The sequence below is a fragment of the Scleropages formosus genome, chromosome 25, assembly GCF_900964775.1.
Source record: "Scleropages formosus chromosome 25, fSclFor1.1, whole genome shotgun sequence".
Lineage (NCBI taxonomy): Eukaryota > Metazoa > Chordata > Actinopteri > Osteoglossiformes > Osteoglossidae > Scleropages > Scleropages formosus.
The window spans coordinates 17735764-17755259 of record NC_041830.1 but is presented as its reverse complement, the minus strand read 5'-3'; the positions used below and the strand labels follow the sequence as shown (position 1 = coordinate 17755259).

The window sequence follows — 19496 nt, the reverse complement described above, 5'->3', positions numbered from 1 at the left end:
ACCTTAATTATACCCAGGAAAGAGGAAATCTCGAGCTGAGCGGCAACATAAAGCAGTGTAGCAGTGTAAAAATGGAAGCGGTGTAACAGTGTAACACGGTACCAGTGTAAAAGAGTAAGAAGAGTGTAGCAGTGAGGATGAGCAGTTGCGCGCTTCGGTGCGCGATCACCTTTCCCTCGCGCTGCTCTCGAGTCCCGGAATGTGTCGGCGACGCAGCGGGGGGGTCCCCTCGCGCTCCCCTCGCGCTCTCCTCGCGGCGCTCCGAGCCGCAGTCAGCGGGAGAGAAAGAAACGCGAAGGAGCCGCGCGCGTTCAGTCCGAGATCAGCGCAGCATCGCAGGGGGTCCGGAGAGCGACCGTGACAGAAACACAGTGTGGGTCTGCAGGACGGGCTGCGTGGGTGCGAGCAAGGGGGGGGGGGGGGGGAGGGAGACAGACGGAGAGAGAGAGTGTGTCTGTCAGAGACAGAGCGAGAGGAAAGAGAGAGAGTGTATGAGAGAGAGAGAGAGAGAGAGAGGTGCAGACTCGCCCCATGCAAGAGCCTGTCGCTGTGTGAGGAGGACACACTCATCAGCCCACAGCTGCTGGGTGCCGCACAGCTCCGCTGACTCCCAGTGGACACCGAGCAGCTGCGTGCAAGTGTGTGAAGCCCTTCCGCAGACCACACACACGCGCCCTTAGGGAGAGCGCCCCCCCCCCACACAGACTGCGCAGGCCTGCTGGGAGGTCTGGAAGGACCGAGGACCCCCCGCGGGGTACACCGAAGAGGAAGGATTCGCCTGGAAAGGCCACAAGGCAGCTCCCCACGGCGCTCGGTAGCACAGAACTTTCGGCCAAAAGCGGAAGAGCGACCGCGTGGCCGAGTCGCCTGACCTGCGGTGCGGCGCGTCGGCCAGACGCCGGGGCAGAGTGGGACAGAGCAGGGAATGCTGGGAGCGCGTGGCGGAGGCTCCGGGACGAGATGGACGGACGGATGGAACACAGTCTACTTATAACTTGGTGCCTTTTTAATGTTGTTCAAAAAGTATTACTGTTGACTTGGCTTATTTTCCCGTGGTAAATAAAGGCCCTTTGCCTTTCCTCATACACACTTGTGTGTGTGTGTGTGTGTGTGTGTGTGTGTTGTAGTCCACATTCATATTCAGTCAGCGGCATGTCGCGGAGGAACCCGTAAACACGACCTCTGTGAACCTTTGCGCTGGAAGGAAAGGGCTGTCGGGACCACTAGTGTCTCAGGTTGCCTAGCAACATCATCCCCTTTCCATGTCAGTCATTGACGAGGGCGGGTACCGCAGATCAATACCGCGCTTCGTACCACGGTGCTGTGCAGCAGGAGGTTTCCACATATTCCTTCCTCGTTAAACACCGGCGAGGCAGATGGAAGTGAAGGTTTCGGGGGCCGAGACCCAAACCAAGCGTACGGTGACATGAGGCGCCACGTGGAAAACTGGGGATACTCGGTACTGGGTACTCAGTACTCACCACTCACAGCCTCACTGCACATCAACATAACAGTGGTGCAAAGAGGAGAAGTGCCCGACAGGGTGTCAGTTCAAGTCCCAACATGAGCCCAGTTGTTGTTGTGCTGACGAGTACGACACACACACACACACACAGTAAGATACACTGTACCAACTCCTTTGGAAAAAAGATGCTGCTGGACAAACGATAAAACCTCCGAGTGTCCGAACTCACTTTGACTCGGTCAGCGGAACAGATGTGACTGTGGACATCGAACATGAAACCACATGTATGTTTAACGAACAGGTGCCTCGTCGGCGACGCCACCATGTCCTCGTGGCTTTTTACGGTCTCGCACACGATCTCTCGGTCGTTTTTGTTTGCTGCTCTCGCTCCACGCCACGGATCCAGCGTCACCAAGCGGCCCATTAACGCTCGGCAGCACGGGGAGCTCAGGCACGGCGTCTCCGCGGCGACCGAGCCGCTCGCACCGACGGTCACCTGTACGAGTGTCCCAGGCGTCGCTGCGTCGATCCATGCGATCCAGGCGCCGGCTGCACCTCGCGCAGAGAAAGTCGTAACGAAGCGAGCGGAAGCGTGCGCTCCTTAACCGGCTGAGAGGAGAAAGGGACCGCTTTCGGGACGCATTTGAACGCTGCCAGGAGAACGAATGGAGTTGAAGAGCCTGTGGTCTACCTGACGTGCGTTTCCTTGACGTGTGCAGCCCCGCCGCTCCGGACGAGCTCAGAGAGTGTGTGCGTGTGAGACGACACAGCAAAGAGCGAGACTTCCTCAGGGACTCGGTAAGCGGGGTGGTGTGTGTAGCGTGGGGCCACGGTGTCGCTCTTACCCCACCTATACCATGCACTTCACACTACAGAGATCAGGCTCGCACGGTGTTGAGCGCAGGGTGACCAAGTTCACACCGCAGGGTTCGGGAACAATCCGCACGCCGGCTTGTTTATGGGACACACGCGCGCACACAGGGGACGCGGCCCACGGGGAAATCGGGATGCGACAGCATTGTCGGACACCGGCGGTGTCTCCAAAGGACCGTGTCCGAAGGACCCTACGGCAGAGAGACTTCGGGGGGCACTGGTCCCCCACCCGTCACACACGTAACAACCGGGAAAGCGCTTCATTCTTTCCCAGCTCTAGTAAACAGTTTCACTCAACGCAGAAAACACATCTTATTCTTTCCCTTTGATTAAAATGCTACTTTAAAGAGAATAACAAATCCACTGTAACATTTTTAAAAGCCCTTTCGTCTCTTCTGACAAGCAATAAAAGAACCATAAAGTGCCCGATGGTATGACCGTAATTATCCCGAAGCCGTCGAGTTGCCGCCGGCTTCTCATCGCCGTTGTCGTGGCGCTCGAAAAACGTGTACGCAGTACCGTGGTGGGTGAGCAGGTCGCACCTCCAAGACCGCCAGGCCCCGTTCTTCTCTCGCGTGCCACGCAAAGCTGCGATCTCCTGACGTTCCCCGGGTTGCCGTCCCCGGTGGCCGAACGCTCGGCTCGGAGAATTTCCTCTTCCCTTTAAAGTGCAGCCGATTCCCGTCCCGGGGGTCTCAAAGCAAGAGTAAGTCGTGGTTCACGTGACTGCCGAGCGAACGCCGGCGCCTGCGTGACGGATGATCAGAGAGCCTAGCGGTAAGAATCACAGGCACTTTCCAACGGCGACATCGTGCCTGAAGGGGAGCGATGACGCATGACGGAAGTTCAGGAACGCCGCCGTGTGCCGCACAAACGCACTAATGGTGGCACAGCTCGCGTCCCTTAGATCTCCACCGCCGAGAGCCAGGGACACCGCAGTTCACTTGGTCAGCACCAATTAAAAGTGAAGCTTGACCTCGTCCGCGGGCCTTTCTTGCGCTCCTGGTTCCGGCGTCCCCGCGTCTAACTGAGGTGAACTCCATAATTGGTCGCCGGACTGTTTGTGTTCGCTGGACGATCACCGCACCGCGCAGCGGAGGAGATGAGGAGATGGGGGCGCAGCCAGCAGTGATGACGGCTTTGAAGACACCGACACGCCAGTGCTGAGACGGCACCGCAGGACACAGAGGGAGCAGGTGCGAGGGCGAGGGCGAGTGCGAGTGCGGTCCCCACTTGTTGGAACGTAAATGACCGGATCCCTAACAAATGAGGGTGAAATCAAAACCGTGGCTAAAGTTTTGCGGTCCAGCCATAGTTCTGGTAAGACTTGCAATTGGTTTCTTCATCAAGAGGGGCTTTCTGCTCCCGTTGTGTCTGGGCTGTGTGCGCGGCCCCACTGGAAGGGGCAGCGTTCGCTTTGACCTTGACTGAAGAACACGATGGCGTCCCGAAAATGCCAAAATAACGCCGTCACTCGCTTACTAATCGGAGCGAAGCCCCCCCGCTCTGTCCAAAAAATGGCCAAAAAGAAGGAGGAGGAAACGCATTGAATCCACAGGAGCAGGTAAGGATGGGTGACGAAAGGGGCCCGAGGTAGAAGAGCGAGAGGGGCGGCCGAGCACCGGCAACACGCCAAAGCGTCACCGAACCTCGCGCCGTCACCTGGCGTCGGCGATCAGCGGCGAGTCGCCTCCGACGCAGCCGATCCGACGGGGTCCGGACTACGAAAGCGCACCCCCGCGCTCCCACCCACCTGAAAAATCCACACAGCCGCTTCTCGGTGCCGCGACCTGTGAGGAGGACAGAAATATTGACACTGTATCATTCTGCCTGCCATCTACCTCTATGATATATATATTTATATACCGTATATATGCGTGTATGTATGATACACTTAGTGCGGACAAGCAGACGCCCGAGTCACTCCGAGCTGCTTAGCCGCAGTGACTTTTCCAAATGTCAGGTGCGCCGCCACCCCCACTCCCTCGCTGTTGCTGTCGCTGCTCGTCCACAGTCCACAAGAAGGAGGAGCCGCTAAAGGAACACGCTGAAAATGGAGGGAGGGATGTGGAGGTGTAAACGCTCGCCCGCCGACGGCCCACAGCGGAGACAGCGGGCGGAGGGCGCGTGTGTCCGGCTCTCCGTCCGGCCCGCGCACCGAACGACGGCTCCCGACTCCTCTTGCTGGAAGTAAAGGTGGTTGAGGCCGCGCTGCGATCGGGATCAGCTCTCCACAGAGCAACTCATCTCCTCAAGCATCACCACTACAGGGTCTCTCTGTCAAGTCTCGCCAGAGCACCACCGCCGAACGCCGCCCGGCAGACACCTCCCCTCCTGCCACGCAGGGATTACGTCCGTGAGCAGCGCGGCGGCCGCCGGGCACGACGGCTCCGAGATAAATCGGCGGCGTCCCGGCCGGCTGCTCCCGGCGCGTCGGCAGCAAACAAAGTGGGCGGGAGCCACGGTGCCGTGCGCAGCGATCCGGCGTCGCCGCGGGGAGCCAGGGGGTGCTCTCAGTGCGAGTCCCAGCTGTCCGGCACACTGCGGAGCCCCCCCAACACACACACAGCACACACACAGCACACGCTGAGCACGTTGCCGAAGAAAGATATTAATGAACAACGATAAGCTACTGGTAATTAGTGCAAACATGTAAAAACAATGGAAATTGGTCATTGTGTGAATATTCATAATACAAGACTGCGCTCGTAAATATTCTATGTGCTGCGCAGCATCAGTCTCTCCTCTCAAGTGAGCGACTAAACACTGTTGTCAAGTGCGGGGTCCTCCGCATGTAGACCTGCTCACGTCATCCTCGTCACCATCATCTTCCTGGCACTGTGACGCTGGGATGAACCGGCAGGGATTGGGGTCCCTGTGATGTACGCGAGTCACGGTCCTTGGGCCGGTGGCAGGGCTGTGAGAGGGAGGGCCAACACACACACACACACACAGTTGCATAGCCTTCGTGACACCGCAGTGCAATCGCTCCCGGCGCGTGATTCTGGGTAGTACGGTCCGTGTGCGTCTGGGCTGCTTTACCAGGGTACGTTCGTGGCACCGGGGTGTGTCATCGTTACCTCGTGTGCTGTCGCTTCCAGGTACTTATTTGTACCACGGTATGTCATCCTTCCCAGGATTTATTTTCGTTACTGGCGTGTTATGCGTCCAGGCCACGCCGGTCCGTATCTGCGGGTTCGAGTGTCTATAGCGGTGAATCAGCCTGGCGGCGGCGGCGTCTCGTGTTTCACTGCGTTGCATCAGCTGCTCCTCCTTTTCCTCCCGTGACCAAACAGGCACCGTGTGCCGCTGGGCCTTTCCCACAGCTCTCGCACGTCTCATCCCACGCGGCGACGCCCTCGCACGGGGGCCACGCCCCCCGAGGCACGCGGCTCCGGAGACGCGGTCCGGGACCGCCGATCCCCCGCTCACTCACGGCGCTCCAAAGCGCAGCGGTGACGCGTCGGCGCTTAAACGCTTGAAAGCCGCCCACTAACGCGGATTAATTGATGCAGGATAAATGATTGAGGACGTTACCTAAGCAGTGAGTCGTGGGATTAGCGTGGTGCGGTGCGGTGACACGCAGGGACGGTGCGCCACCAGCGTGGGACGGGACCTGCTCTGACACTGCTGATCACACAGCCAGTGCTGCCAAAGGCCACGGGTTCAAGGCTCGTGGTCTGAACTGAACCGATCGCCTGCAGGCATCACATGGAGAGACACGTGAACACGGAGAGGCAGGTGGCTCCTGCAGAACACGCTGCTCACGTCGCCCACGGTCAGACTGGTATCTCCGCCCCGGTCGCACTGGACGCGCAGCAGACACAGACCATGAAAAAAAGAAAATGCTGCTGTTCTTCTTGAAATTTCCGCACAATTAATCAGGCCGGACACTCGGACGCACAAAAGAAATGCGCGGCGGCGTGCGGAGATGAAGAGAATTCGTCGCTGCGGCCGAGAGGAATCCTGCGCTTTCGAACGCAGAGCTCGTCTGCGCGACGCCTCCTTCAACGTGCGTCTCTCTTCATCCGTTACTTCACTCTATGAAAACGAAAACGTGAATTTTCCGCAGATCCACGCGGCACAGCTGAGATTGGCAGCTGCGGCGTCGCAGCAAAATCGCACACATGTCAGCGCTGCCGTGGAGGCAGTTTGGCAAGCAAACACAGGTCGCGTGTTGTCACGCAAGCGCGTATCGCCGCACACACAGGAAGGAAGCAGAGCGCGGTGCAGGAGGGAAACGCTGCGCAACGAGCCCGGGCCCCGCAAATCCGGCACGCGGCACGATACACACAGAGGCCTTCGATGTTGACACTTATTACGGCGTTCTCAGGCCCCCAGGACTCAGGGAGAGAGCAGCCGTTTGCAGGACAAAACACTGTCACCACACACACACGCACACCCACACACACCCTTCCAGGTAAGAGCAGCCCTGCAGGCGCCGGGATGTTGTCAGTGCGTATTAATCTCCGTTAATGAGAATTAATTCCCACCGTTAGGGACGCTGTTCTAGTCTCGTTGCCGGAAACACACTTTTGGGGGTTACGCCGAGCCCCCCAGGGACGGGAAGCGGACGCTGCGGAGGGGGGGCCGAGAGGAGAGCGGCGCAGCGTTATCGGACCGGGGACGCGAAGAGGGTCGCGCTCAACGCACCGCGAACCCGTCTCCGCGCCGCTCAGTCTCATCAAAGTCCGCTTTTATAATTAAACGTTTGCTTTCATGACTTATATTATCTTTTTACAAGCAGGGTATGTTTCAGAAGCAGCAGCCTGCTAAAGGATTTAAGAGGTGTATTAAACGCTGACACTGGACATCAAGGGCATATTTAATTCTCTTTGTGTCCCTGCTTTTCAATCACCGCCATATGAAAAATGCTACGTCTCTTTTTCCCTCCTCCCCTGGACTTGATTACCGCTGCGAGCTGGAACGTTCTCCGGGACTACGTGCTACCCATCGGTCGAGCACGGCGTCGATCCACGCGGCCCTTGCTCAGAGTTTCACAATTCTGCCTCGCTGCTTTTAGTTCAAATTATTACGCACATTCTCATATAAATCCATCAGCATTAAAAAATTCCACGCTGGAAGCAGCCCATGTGTCCCCACCCCTCCGTAGCCTCGAGCACATGTGCTGCATGAGGTCAGAAGCAAACTCAAGGACAACCTGGGTGTGTTTTGCGCGCGCACACACACACACACACACACACACACACACACACACACACACACCTTGATGGGAACACCGCACCAGTGCCTAGGGTCAAAGGTCATGGCACAGGGTACCTCAGTCCCCTTGGCTTTGTACCTCGTCTCACCACCTCCTCCTCCCGGTGTGTGCAACAGCAGCGCTAAGTGCTACGCTCTGCGTGCGCAGCCCTCGGAGCGGTTAAGGAACCGGACTCGGAGCGCAACGCCTCGTGGGGGAAACGCCATCAAAGCGCCACCGGGTGCTGGGGGGGGTGCACGTTTTCGGCAGCACCGGGCTCCGAAGACGCCGCTGCTCGTCGCGGTGCCGAGAGAAACGCGCACACCGACCGGACACCCTCCGGCCGCTCCGGCACGGCGAGCGAGACCCTCGCTTCCTCTTTCCACGTGCGCGCGCTCAGGAGCGCCTCGGCCTCACCCGCGCAGGGACTCCGGGAAACGAGGACACGTTGCCGCCGCCCTCCTCTTTGGGGAAGGAGCGCGACCTCCTCGACCCCGGAGACTCTGCTCTGACCCGGATCGGCGAGAAGCACAAGGGCCTCTCGGGGCGGCGGAAGCCAAGCGTCGCGTCCCTGAGCTGCGGAGAGAGCAGAGTTCCAGCACACGGCAGAGCGGAGAACCAAGAGCTTCACGGGGAGAACCTGCAGAGAGGCTCCAGCTGGGAAATTGTTGGGAGAGCGGCTGGTGTGTGTGTGTGTGTGTGTGTGTGTGTGTGTGCGCGCTGTTACTCACTTATTTACAGTACTGCGAGTCCACACTAAATCAAAAGAAGTAAAAGTGGTGGTAAAAGTGCAGTAATGCCAGATCTCAATGTGTATTTCGGATGTGAACAGTAAAGTGGCTCAGCGCTGCACCGCAGCGCCCCCTACTGGACGGACACGGACACGGACACGGACACGGAGCGCCCCCTACCCGTTTGTACCCCCTGTGCCCATTTACAGCTGGGTAACTTTACTGGAGTAATTTAGGGTAAGTACCTCGCTCAGTTCATGTATATATGTATATTTATAATATACTCAAACAGTATGTTTCACGTAGAGCGCGCGCACACGAGCGGCTCGAACGTCTCCCGAGGAGGGAAACTGATGGATGACGTCACACTGCCCGCTCACTTTCTGCTCGTCATCTTTGCCGTCGCCCTTCACGAGACACTTCCCCACGGAACCGAGCGAGAGGTGACACTTTTGACGCAGCTCGCGCGGCTCCGCCGGTCACGCGGACGTGTGCTTTCTGCGGCCTCGAGAGTGCCGGAACCGTCGCGCCGCTGCGCCGTGTTTCCAGTCGGACCGGATGTCCGGGCGCCCCCCTCCCCCCCCCCCCCGGCGCTTCCGCTTCCGCGCCCGCTCTGTTTACAGCGCTGCGTGATGTTCTGATGCGTCGCGTTCCCTTCCCGCCATGGAGGAGCAGGAGATGCAGCTCAAAGTAAAGCGAGGTACTCGGTTTCAGTCATCTTTCCCTTGTTGTTGCCTTTTAAATTCTGCCCAACTACTTGGCCGACTAGTCACTACTACTACTACTAGTAGTACTGCAGTGCAGTGCGTGACTCCTTCCGTGTGTGTTGTCCCTTAGTCTTAGTTTCTTTGCTGCTTTCTTGCCATTAACTTCGCAGTGACGGATAAGTTCACCGAGAGCATGTACGTTCTGGCCAACGAGCCGTCCGTGGCGCTCTACCGACTGCAGGAGCACGTGCGCAGGTCGCTGCCGGAGCTCGTGCAGCACAAAGTGAGCTCCGTCTGTCTGTGTGTCGTTTGTTTGTTTGTGTGTGTGTGCGCGTGTGTGTGTGTGTGCGCGCGCGCGCGCGTCGCTGACGTGACGTCTGTGTCTCGTGACAGACGGACATGCAGAGCTGGGAGGAGCAGAGCCAGGGGGCCATTTACACGGTGGAGTACGCGTGCAGGTACCAGCGCCCCGACAGCGTGACATCAGCCTGGTGAATCACGCTGAAACTACAGTAACAACATAGTGATAGTGACACCAGCAGAGAGAGAGTCACGTAGAACTGAACCCGAAATGACACTGCAACTTCGCTGTGCACTGAAATCCCGGTGGAAGCCGGGCGCACGCACACACACACACACACACACACACACACACACACACACACACACACACACACACACACACACACACACACACACACACGGTGTCCCGGTGCGCTGATGCTCTGTGCGCTTCCCTCTGCTCCTCGTTGACACGCAGCGCAGTGAAAAGCATGACCAACAGCAGCTTCTACTTCAAGAGCATCGAGGGTCTTCTGCACCAGGCCATCGGCACGAGGGACCGCATCGGCGGAGGCCAGGGCCGCCGGTACGTCCCGCGGACGGTCGGCCGCGTTAGACCGCCTACCGGCGGGAGCCGGGACTCGTGTGGCACGTCGCACGTGAAAGCGCACCCCGTTCGCATCGTTGCTCTTATGGTACTGGCTCATTGACACCCGTTCGGAGTGCGTACCGCGTGTCGTCTTTCACAAGAAACATCCCCGTGGGTGACTTTCGCGCTGTTACCGCGGTCACGGCTCGCACCCGAGTGCTGTGCGCGCACGGTCGTGGATGCGCTGCCGCTTGTGTGCCTCCCTGGTTCTCTCTTTGATTTGTTTCATCTTTTGTGTTTTATGGCACATGCATGCTGCTGTAGTGATGTCACTTCCTCTCCCAGTCCCCTTGCCACTGCACCCCAGCCCCCTCGCACCTCCACCTCCTGAGCCCTGGAGAGCAGGCCAGGTCAGTGTGAATGCAGGTTCAACACCCCCTGTGCCCATTCAGCTGGTTGCTGTCACATCAGTGACTTTTTTCTTTTTATTTCTGTTTTTTCAGATCAGGTCAGATATTTGTGGCCAAATATAATTTCATACTTCCTCCATTCCGCAGGAAGCGAGGCGCCGACGCCGGCCGTCCGAAGGACGATGGCGAACGGCAGAGTTCTGGGCTCTGAGCTGGCCTTATCTCCCCGGTTCAGGATGCTACGGGACAGAACAGCATCACGCAGATTAACCGGAGTTCCTCCCTTTTGGGGGGGGGGGGGGGTTTGCATCTCTGAGGCATTTTTTTCCTTTGCTCTTTGAACACAAGATGATGAGGCTTTTTGAATCCACCTTGACCTCCATGTTTGCCTGGGTAAAGCGCTGAGTCGACTAAGTGCTGCTCTGGTGCAGATGAACAAAGTTTTAAATGTATTTTTTGTAGACTGTACCTTGTTTTTACACAATTAAATGTACGCCTGGGGTGGAATCACAAAGAAGTGGCCAGTAATTGTTTGCTTTTCATTAAATCTTTCCGAGCTGAGTGTGACTAGCCTGTATATGTCAATGGTCACCGCTGTGTAACCGTTGTATTAAATATGTGCACTTTATTTTGGATTTGGTCTCATTAATATGCAGTGGAATGAATCCTGTTCCATACCTTCTACTAGCTTCACATGGATCTTTATCCATACAGCACACGCTTTTCCCCAGGGTGACCGACGGCTCAGAGCAAACATGCTCTTTGTGATGAGTTTCAGACACACACACATAGGACTGTGGACACACGACTTGTGTGTGTGTAACACCACCACCAAACTGGTTCACATCCCTCTGTGCAAACAGAAAATACATGCTGTGGATAATCATAACAGATGCAGTTGGATTCAATTATGGAGCCGTCAGGAGAGAAGTGGCTCTCAAAGAGATGGGGTCAAGACCCTTCTTCACTGTGAGAGGGATTCAGCAGCTCTAAGAGACACAGGGAGCTCATTCCACGACAGCGGGGCCAAAAATGAGAACCTATACACTCAATTTTGGACCCTGGTGGGCAGGACCATCGAGCGGCCTCGGCTGGTCAGGCTGCCCCGTAGGGAGCGATCGGAGCCCGTAGGCATCTCAGTGCACATCCTTTCGCAGAACTGCTGAGTTTGTACCGTCTTTGACTTGTGCCGCCGATGTTCTCCACAGCTGCGGCCCGGGTACAAAATGCAGCACATCACCGTCATGAAGTGCCGTCGTCAATTGTTCAGGTGACCTCCGCTTTCACTGATGAGCCCTGAGGAATCTTGCGCTGCCCTGTGTTACTTGAACCCCACGGTGGCCTTGCTGCTCTTTCTGATCTACCAGGTGTGCAACGACTTGCCTGCGACGCCTCCGCAGCGGGACAGAGCCGTATTAAAACGCATCTCGCAGGCAGACGGAGGGACTAGTGGAAAGAGCGTCGTCCCGCCCACACGCGTCACAGCGGCGAACCCCGGCAGGGCCAAAAAGCACAAGTGCGCGGTTGATCGGGAGCCCAGAACAAAGTGCGGACGAGTGGAAGCCGCTGAATTCCATACAGCACAAAGTGAAATGGACAATGGAGCAGTGTTTCTGTCCAGTAAGATGGGTCTCTCTCTCTCTCACACACACACACACAGACGAGTGTGACTGCTGATTTTTAAATGCGGTTCATTTGCAACAGGCCAAGCAACAAAAATGTTTTACTGCGGCTCCAGACTCCTCCCATTGTGACGAGGGACAGACAGACCCCTCCCTCCGTGTGCGCTTGGGGGGCAGGTGGCTACGGCCCTGACAGAATTCATTGCATTTGTGCAAACGAGTCGCTTCTCGGCCTTTCGGCTGAGATCGGTGTAGTACAGGAGATTTTAACGGCGGCAGAGCGGACCAGTTTTCAGGACTGCGTGTGGCATATCCGCAGCTTTCCTGAAGTGAAGCTCTGCTCCCTTGTAGGAGTTTTATTTTCTTTTTGGGTATCCTGCTACGCCTAAGGGGCAGGGTTTCGGGCGGCTTGTCCGCCGTCCCCACAGGGTGACGCAAAGATTTTGTTTTTAACCGTTCTGTACCAGATTGTCCAGAGTAGGGTTTTCCTCGAAGACGTCTGCAGCCCCTGGGAAGAACGAGAGACCATCATTGGTGGCGAAGACGACGGCTGGAAGGATGCAGGCGTTGAAGAATACCATCCACTTCCGCTGGAAGAACCGGGACGATGTCGTTGGATTTCACGAGCATATTCCATTCGTTCGCGAGATCGTCTTTGGACTCCTGGGACTTCCGTCGGAGGACATTGTCTGCATCCAGAGGAATGGGCCGTTGTCCTTCTTTGATGTCATGCTGGCAACCGACGAACGTTATCGGAGGGTGTTGGAGACGTGTAGGGCGACTGCAACGCATTCCAAGCTGCTACCCTACTCCATCGAGCCACTCTGGAGGACAGAAGAGTTGCGACCGTCCGCGTCGGCAGATGTCGTGGCGGCTTTCCTGGGGGATTTTGCTGACGTCTTCCCCGGTCATGAGGAAGACCGGGATCTTCTGGGCATCCGGACTGGACGGAAACGCTTTTTAGTTCGTCTGGGTCGGGGATGGACGGCTATAGGCACCCGCCTGCGTCTTTCACCTTGGGTAGGGCAAGAGGTTACCTATTTTATCCTGGTCAGCCTCCCTCCTGCCATTTATGTCTTTTGTCAGGGACACACCGGGAGATTAAGTAAGACAATGACGCGCCAGCGATGTTTGGAGCTCGGCCACCTGGGCAAGAACTGCGTAGGCCCCCACCGCTGTACCCAATGCGGGGGGGATCATCTCGCCCGCAGCTGCCCGCAGCGCAAGCCGACCTATGCCGGGGTGTTGCGGGCAGGGGCGGTGCCGACAGGGGACAGCGAGGAAGCCCAGCCTTTGTCTGGCGGCGCTGCGGAGCAGCTGGGATCAGCGGCGGGTGCTGAGGTAAGAGAGCGATTGTCTGGAGTCAGCGTGGCACAGTCTCCTTGTTCGTTGGGCACTTCTGAGGGGTCCCGGGCCAAGGAGGAGAGGTCAAATCAAAAAGTCAAATCTAGTCTCACTTTCTCCTTCTTTATAAAGGTCAGAACTATTATTATTACTATTTTTAAGACGTCTACTTTCACCACCTCCATTTGTAAATGTACGTGCACTGGATACAAGCAGAACACGGACATGGTGAGATGGGGGCAAAAGGTCAGCCACCGGGACACTGAGTGAAGATGGGGGCTGGTGCTGGGACAGTCAAGGGAGGGAGGGTTACACAATCCGGACAGAACACAGAAAGGAGCTTATTATTATTATTACTACTGTTTTATCAAATTACTCGTGGACACCTTTCAGACTTCGGGAAACATGAGTTCAGTTAAATAAACTACTGTTCATCACCAACACAAGGAAATGTGAATTTAAACTGATTATACTCAACAGTTCTGAGGATTTTAAACGTTTTGATTTAGTGTAAATTCAATTTAAAAAATAAAATCAATGGGCTGTTCCAACAAGGAGTGTTTACTGTAACCAAATGACTAACTTACTCCAGTTTTACTACTAATTTATAACACACATAACAGTCCCGTTTATGAGCTGGTGCATAAGGAGTCGCTGCGACTGCTGCTGCGGGAAACCAAGTCCTAGTCCACAGTCCCTGAGTGTCCAGACACTGCATGGAACCAGAAACTGATAAAAACGTCTAAACAAGGTGAAATGTGGGCGTTGCTCATCGTTTACCCCGTTATTACAGCCGTTGGGTCACAAAAGAAGCCGGTCGGTTCAGCGCCGCACTTAGAGCCTCTGACATGCATCCATAAACATCAGTAACCGCATCATTCGATTCCTTCTTCAATTTGTAATCGACCCCCCCCAACCCACCTGTCCCCCGATGATTCTGCACCACGGTAAAGCGGTTACATCATGGTTAAACACAAAGGAGTTACTCTGAGCCCAGGGGGCCCCTGCTCACTGTCCGCTGCGACCCAGGGGCCAGAGCTCAGTTCTGCATGAGGTACTGGTGGAAGTAGATGCCGAAGAGGCTGCTCATCACCTGACAGGCCGCCACCCACCACGTGAAGAAAGCGAAGATACCGCGGTAGAAGACCGGCGTGAGGACGGCACGCAGAGCTGAGAGGGCCTCTGTCACACGCGCCACCGTGGCCTGGATGTCCTCGTCCATCTCATCGACGTCGTCTTCGTCTCCCGGCCCCGGGACGACGGGGGGAGCGGCCGTAGGAGGGGCCGTGGCCGGCGCGGTGCCGGGGCTGCCGGGGACGAGTCCCCACGAGAAATCACCTGGCAGACAAAGCGCAGGGAAGCGTTAGTGCGCCCAAGGTCGCTCCTCAGCAGCCTCCTCGCACCCACGCCGGGGACCTCACCGAGAGATTTCAGGGCCAACGTGGAGAAGAGCACGAGCAGGATGGGGGCCAAGTACTGCAGCGTCACCACGGTCAGGTAGCAGAACACTCTGGTGACCTGCGGAGGAGGGGACGCTCAGCCGAGCTGCGGCGGGACCGCGGTGCCGTGAGCGGGAGACCCCGCGCCTCACCTTCCTCTGAATGTCGATGGCGGCGATGCGGCCGGCTTCCTTCTTCATCTGCTCCACCCACTTCTGCGACAGGTTGAGGTACGCCTGCAGGTGGTAGCGGGTTAGCGCCAGGCGCAGAGCACAGAGGAGCACGACGGTCCAGAGACGGACAGAGCTGAAGGCGGAGCTGGATATGCTGGGGAACATTGAGAAAGCACACACACACCATCATCAGAGCAAAAGAAGGAATACGAGCAGTTGCAATTTTCCATCACGCCTGCAGGGGGCGCTGGCCAGACTGCCGCGGAGAGCACACAGCGAGGCTCACAGAGTGACGGTGCTCTTTCCCACCGGCGCGTTCTCCAGGAAGTCCCGAGCGATGGGCTTCACCCACAGCACCAGCACCAACACCGGGGACAGAAAGCTGGCGTGTAGCAGGACCCTGCGGGAGAAACCAGACGAGGGTGTGTCGGGCCCCCCGTGGACACGGTCACAGGACACGGTTGTCCATCCGGCGGAGCCTTACTGTACAAAAGGGCGGTGGGCGTTCATGTGAACCGCGTCCAGGTGAGTCTGAGCCAGACGGAGCCCCGGGAAGACGAGCAGGGCGCCGATGAAAGCGCAGGCCGCCGCCAGGAAGAGCTTCACGGTGAGCTTCGTCACGGGGACCCTGAGGGGAACGTCGAAGCTCCACGTCAAGCAGCGCGGGACACGGCACGAACGGACGGACGAACGGGCCGCGGCGTGCCGGGAGCGCGGGACACTTACGACCACTCGTAGCCTCGCTGGTTGGCGAAGACTTCCAGGTTCGCAAACAGATCAGCAAAGCCTGCGAGGCGGACAGGAAGGAAGCGCATGAGCGGGGCAGGAGGGGTGGCGAAAAGGCGGCGCCTTTACTTGGCTGGGAGCAAGATGGGCAGGACGGACGGCGCGCTCGTACCCGGCTCCAAGCCGAACTCCAGGTAGTCCTCCCGCACCACCAGAACCAGCATGGCCACGAGAAGGGAGAGGAAGCCGAAGGCCAGGCACACGGAGCGCTCGCCACCTTCCTCCGACAGGAAGTAATGGCTGGTCAGCAGGTGCAGGGTCCTCCTGGCACCAGGGGTCAAGGGTCACACGGGACGGACGAGCCACGACAGCCCACTTCCCCGATCCCTCCCCAGCAGCCCAGGGAACACGTCACGGTGAAGGAGCTCGTCCTGCGAGGACGGGTCATGCGACCAACAGGTAACGGTCCAGGAGGATACAGGCTGAAGAGGACGGTGAGGACGCACCAGATGGCGCCGATGTTCACCTCCTTGCTGGCGTCCACGACGCAGTAGTAGCCCTCGGTGAAGAGGTAGACGCCCAGGGCGTAGGCGGCAAAGTCCACCAGCCACTGGTACTCGAGGAAGAAACGCAGAACTGCAGACAGGAAGGAGGCTCAGGGGCGCGAGCGGCACTTCCCGCGGGGTCCCGTACCGTTTCGGCAGCACGGGCGTCGGCACCCTTCGCGCCCCGTAGAACCGCCGGCGTCCGGCAGCTCGGCCGTCCCGTCGACGGCCGCGCCGCCCGCGGGAAGCCGTACTCACCGAGAGCGTCCGCCACGTTCACCGGGGTCGTCTCCAGCCGGAGGTCGATGTCTTTCGGAACGGTCAGCGGTTTGCCGTCGCCGGCGCCGTTCTGCCTCCTGCCAACGGGGACGGAGCTGCCGTGAGCCCCGGCGCCAGAACCAGGCGAGCGCGCTTCCCGGGCCTCCCCCGTACCTGTCCCTCCTGCCGGCTCTGGGCATCTGCTTCCCGGCCAAGGCGCAGAGCTCCCCTTCCGACGGGTGTTTGAAGCGGAAGAGGCTGAGAGCGAACGGGAAAGAGGAGAAGCGTGAGAGAGAGAGAGGGAGGGAGGGCGACCGGCCCCGGGGACGAGACGCTCGCGGACCGGCGCTCACCTGCCGTCGCAGAGCAGCCAGCGGGCCAAGGAGCAATGGGGGGCCAACCTCTGCATGACGCTCGCCGCCAGGAGGCTCGCCACCAGCTGCACCCCCATGAGGGCCTGCGGGGGGGGGGGGGGGGGGTACGGCAGCGACACGCCCCGGCCGGGACACATCAGTGCCAGAGCCAGAGACACCTCCACCTCTGCGTCCCGATGCCCTCTCTGCGCTTCCCTTCCTGTCCAGCTGCCACCAGCAGGGTTTTACCCTGGTAAAGTGCACTAATACTGCCCTTACATCCTTCTAACAACTTACAAGTACAAATGAAAAAAGGGCAAAAACGAGAAAGAAACCGTCAGTCAATAAACTTGTCAGACAAATAAGAAGTCCGTCCGACTCGTGGTGGTAACACACACGTGACATCCAAGGTCACAGGTTCGAATCCCACCTCCAGGTGCTGAACCCGGGTACTACCCCCAGCTACTCCAGTAAAATTACCCAGCAGCATAAAATAAGTAAGTAACTGAACAAAGTCACGTGCCTCGACGAATAAATTTAATTTAATAACAGCTGTGTGTCAGTCAGTGTCACAACTGCCCACAACATCATGCTGCTTATGCTAACGCGGCACTTAGTTAGACCCTCCGACAAAAAACAGCCTTCTGCTCACCATCGTCCCACGTTCTTATCTCAGTGCTCCGCTCTATACAGCAGCCAATTCCCCACGCGTGGAACTCCGCCGCTCCGCGACAGCCGCGTCCGTCCACTTCTAAAGGCGTGTTCCACGACAACCCCATGAGCCCACCTCTTTCTCTCGCTCATTGGTTGAGACCTTCAAAATGACCTTTTACGGCAACCCACCTCTCACTCTTATTGGCTGAGTTGTCCCAGTGTTGCTGTGATTGGACAATTGTTGCAGCATCGTTCGGGACAGAGAGGGGTCATAGACAGTGTTGACCAATCGACTGTCAGACGTCCCGCCTACTAGGATTGTGGGAAATGAAGTTTCTAACAAACAAACGCTCAAAAGTATATCAAACGCTTGTTTGTAATTTTAGAATATATGGACACTATATTGAAACATATGCAGCGATGTGTTCCTTCTTATCGATCCAGATCCCTGTTTGGCCTGAAAGCCAGAATAACTCGTCCTGTTCCTTTTTTAACTCAGTTGCACCTGTTTTCCTTGTAACGTGAACCCCGCACCCCCCCCCAACACACACACAAACACACACACACACGCGGCTGACATGATCTCCTCCTTAATATTATTCACATCGCTAGTTAAATTTGGTCTATAAATTGGAAGCTGTACAAGTTATTAAATCATGTTTTCAATTCTCGTTATAATGACAGATTTTTTACCGACAAGTCAAGTGTGTTTAGGGAGTCAGATTCGCACACACTAAGTAAATAAAGAATAAAGACGAAGTGCCAGTGTGTGTACAGTCACAGTGTGTGTGTGTGTCTATGTAGAGTGTGTGTGCCGTGATTAGATGTGTGTTCTCACCAGGTGTGTGCAGTGACCGTACCGACCGATGGTCCCCAGTATGAAGACACTCATGTCATGACATGAAGAAGATGAGGGTGACCACGGTGACCCGTGAGATGTGATGTTGACCCTGACCGTGGCCACTCTGCCCCCTTGTGGTGCCCCACGCTGACTGTGTCACTGCTGATGTCACCCCCCCGCGCACACACACGCACACCCACACACCCTTTGTCATCACATCGATGTCCGTTTGAGCGGCGGCGCGAGGGTCGCTGCGGCTCCATCCTCGAGGACAGGAACTTTACTCGAAATTTACACCAAAAGAATTGAAAAGCGACTCGACCGCTGAGTATCTTTCAGCCCGACTGCAGGTATTGATTGATTACATATGCGGTTCAATCAGTGAGAAGCGTAGGGGGAGCAGCGCGAGGGACCGAGAGCATCCCTCCCTAGGATGGGCATTTACTCTGTTTTCACCTCAACCGCAGCGTGCGCCGCTCCTTGCCGCGGTTCTGCTCCTCCGTGTCCTGGAGGTTTTTCCAGAAGCCCCGAGACACCGTTTCAGCAGTTTCTCAGCAGCAGAAGGAGCTTCTCGCACTTCGCTCTTCTATTATTGCAACTGTTATAATAATAATAATAATAATAATAATAATTCTGGTCGCTCAGATCCACTTATTATTATTATTATTATTATTATTATTATTATTATTGTTCTTGTTGTTGTTTAAAAGTGGGGTTTTATCTAAGAATGTAAACTTTCTGTGTTTTAAAACGTCCTCTAAAATACATGTATTTTCCTGCGAACGGACTCAAAGTGACCAGTTTGTTGTCATTGAAACAAATTTGTTTCCGTTACTATTTGCTCTGTTGCCTATCTGTGAATTTTACTGCTATTTGTTCATTTGTGTTTTAATAAAACAAACCAGATTCTTCATCATGTGTCCATTAAAATGATTATTGCGGAAAATGAGCCTCTCGTGGAAAATCATTACACTTACACTGAGTGAACAGGTAAGAAACATGGTAAGTACCGGGTTTTAGAATTCGCCATATATATATATATATATATATATATATGTGTGTGACATATGATATGAAAGTTCGAAAAAATCTGATATTCTCCGGGAATTATAGTACGAACAGAACAGTTCGAACCGAGTTCACGTTTTAACCCAAATAATTGTAGAAAAAGGAGGAAATAAAATGTATTTTTTTCACTCTCTATGTATAAATAGTTGATGTTGTTCTAGTGAAACGGGGTTTGTTTCCACGCACTTTCCACGCAGAGTGGCTCCCCCCACT

At 56.2% G+C, this 19496-nt stretch overlaps 3 protein-coding genes across 8 annotated transcripts in view; 1 reads left to right on the top strand and 2 right to left on the bottom strand.

The window, feature by feature from the left end:
- LOC108921632 (neurocan core protein-like) overlaps positions 1-8845 on the bottom strand; it is a 30096-nt gene extending 21251 nt beyond the window's left edge. The window contains exon 1 of one of the 3 annotated variants that reach the window (XM_029249279.1): positions 8653-8845. In XM_029249279.1, coding sequence (XP_029105112.1) covers positions 8653-8666 — 14 coding nt within the window. In that variant the 5' untranslated portion in view covers positions 8667-8845. Of the gene's footprint in view, positions 1-169; positions 393-2880; positions 4350-8652 lie in introns of those variants that run through there. The other 2 variants (XM_029249282.1, XM_029249280.1) reach the window with 2 other exon arrangements.
- Positions 8846-8858: 13 nt separating this feature from the next.
- On the top strand, positions 8859-10878 carry borcs8 (BLOC-1 related complex subunit 8). Of its 4 annotated transcripts, none has more exons than XM_018730776.2 (6): positions 8859-8972; positions 9150-9262; positions 9373-9437; positions 9740-9847; positions 10196-10260; positions 10408-10878. In XM_018730776.2, exons 1-5 carry the CDS (start codon positions 8936-8938, stop codon positions 10239-10241), a joined length of 369 nt encoding a protein of 122 aa, XP_018586292.1. In that variant the 5' UTR covers positions 8859-8935; the 3' UTR covers positions 10242-10260; positions 10408-10878. The 4 variants fall into 4 exon arrangements, with proteins under 4 accessions (XP_018586292.1, XP_018586289.1, XP_018586291.1 ...); XM_018730773.2 differs by having other exon boundaries at positions 10175-10260; XM_018730775.2 differs by lacking the exon at positions 10196-10260.
- Positions 10879-13570: 2692 nt separating this feature from the next.
- On the bottom strand, positions 13571-17500 carry tmem161a (transmembrane protein 161A). The gene is made up of 12 exons (XM_029249287.1): positions 17373-17500; positions 16721-16824; positions 16542-16625; positions 16368-16465; positions 16044-16200; positions 15737-15888; positions 15565-15625; positions 15323-15466; positions 15125-15238; positions 14818-14992; positions 14648-14744; positions 13571-14564 (listed from the first exon to the last, which is right to left on the bottom strand). Exons 1-12 carry the CDS (start codon positions 17373-17375, stop codon positions 14266-14268), a joined length of 1488 nt encoding a protein of 495 aa, XP_029105120.1. The 5' UTR covers positions 17376-17500; the 3' UTR covers positions 13571-14265.
- Positions 17501-19496: the final 1996 nt, after the last annotated feature.

Bases quoted from the DNA above. Each gene is read 5' to 3' on its own strand.
- tmem161a (XM_029249287.1), bottom strand. The intron at 16,466-16,541 runs GTACGGGGGAGG...CCCCGTTGGCAG, and splicing joins AGAGCCGGCAGGAGGGACAG to GAGGCAGAACGGCGCCGGCG. The intron at 14,565-14,647 runs GTGAGGTCCCCG...TTTGTCTGCCAG, and splicing joins GTTGGCCCTGAAATCTCTCG to GTGATTTCTCGTGGGGACTC.
- borcs8 (XM_018730773.2), top strand. From the start codon at position 8,936: ATGGAGGAGCAGGAGATGCAGCTCAAAGTAAAGCGAG. The intron at 9,263-9,372 runs GTGAGCTCCGTC...GTCTCGTGACAG, and splicing joins CGGAGCTCGTGCAGCACAAA to ACGGACATGCAGAGCTGGGA. The intron at 9,848-10,174 runs GTACGTCCCGCG...ATGCTGCTGTAG, and splicing joins GGCGGAGGCCAGGGCCGCCG to TGATGTCACTTCCTCTCCCA.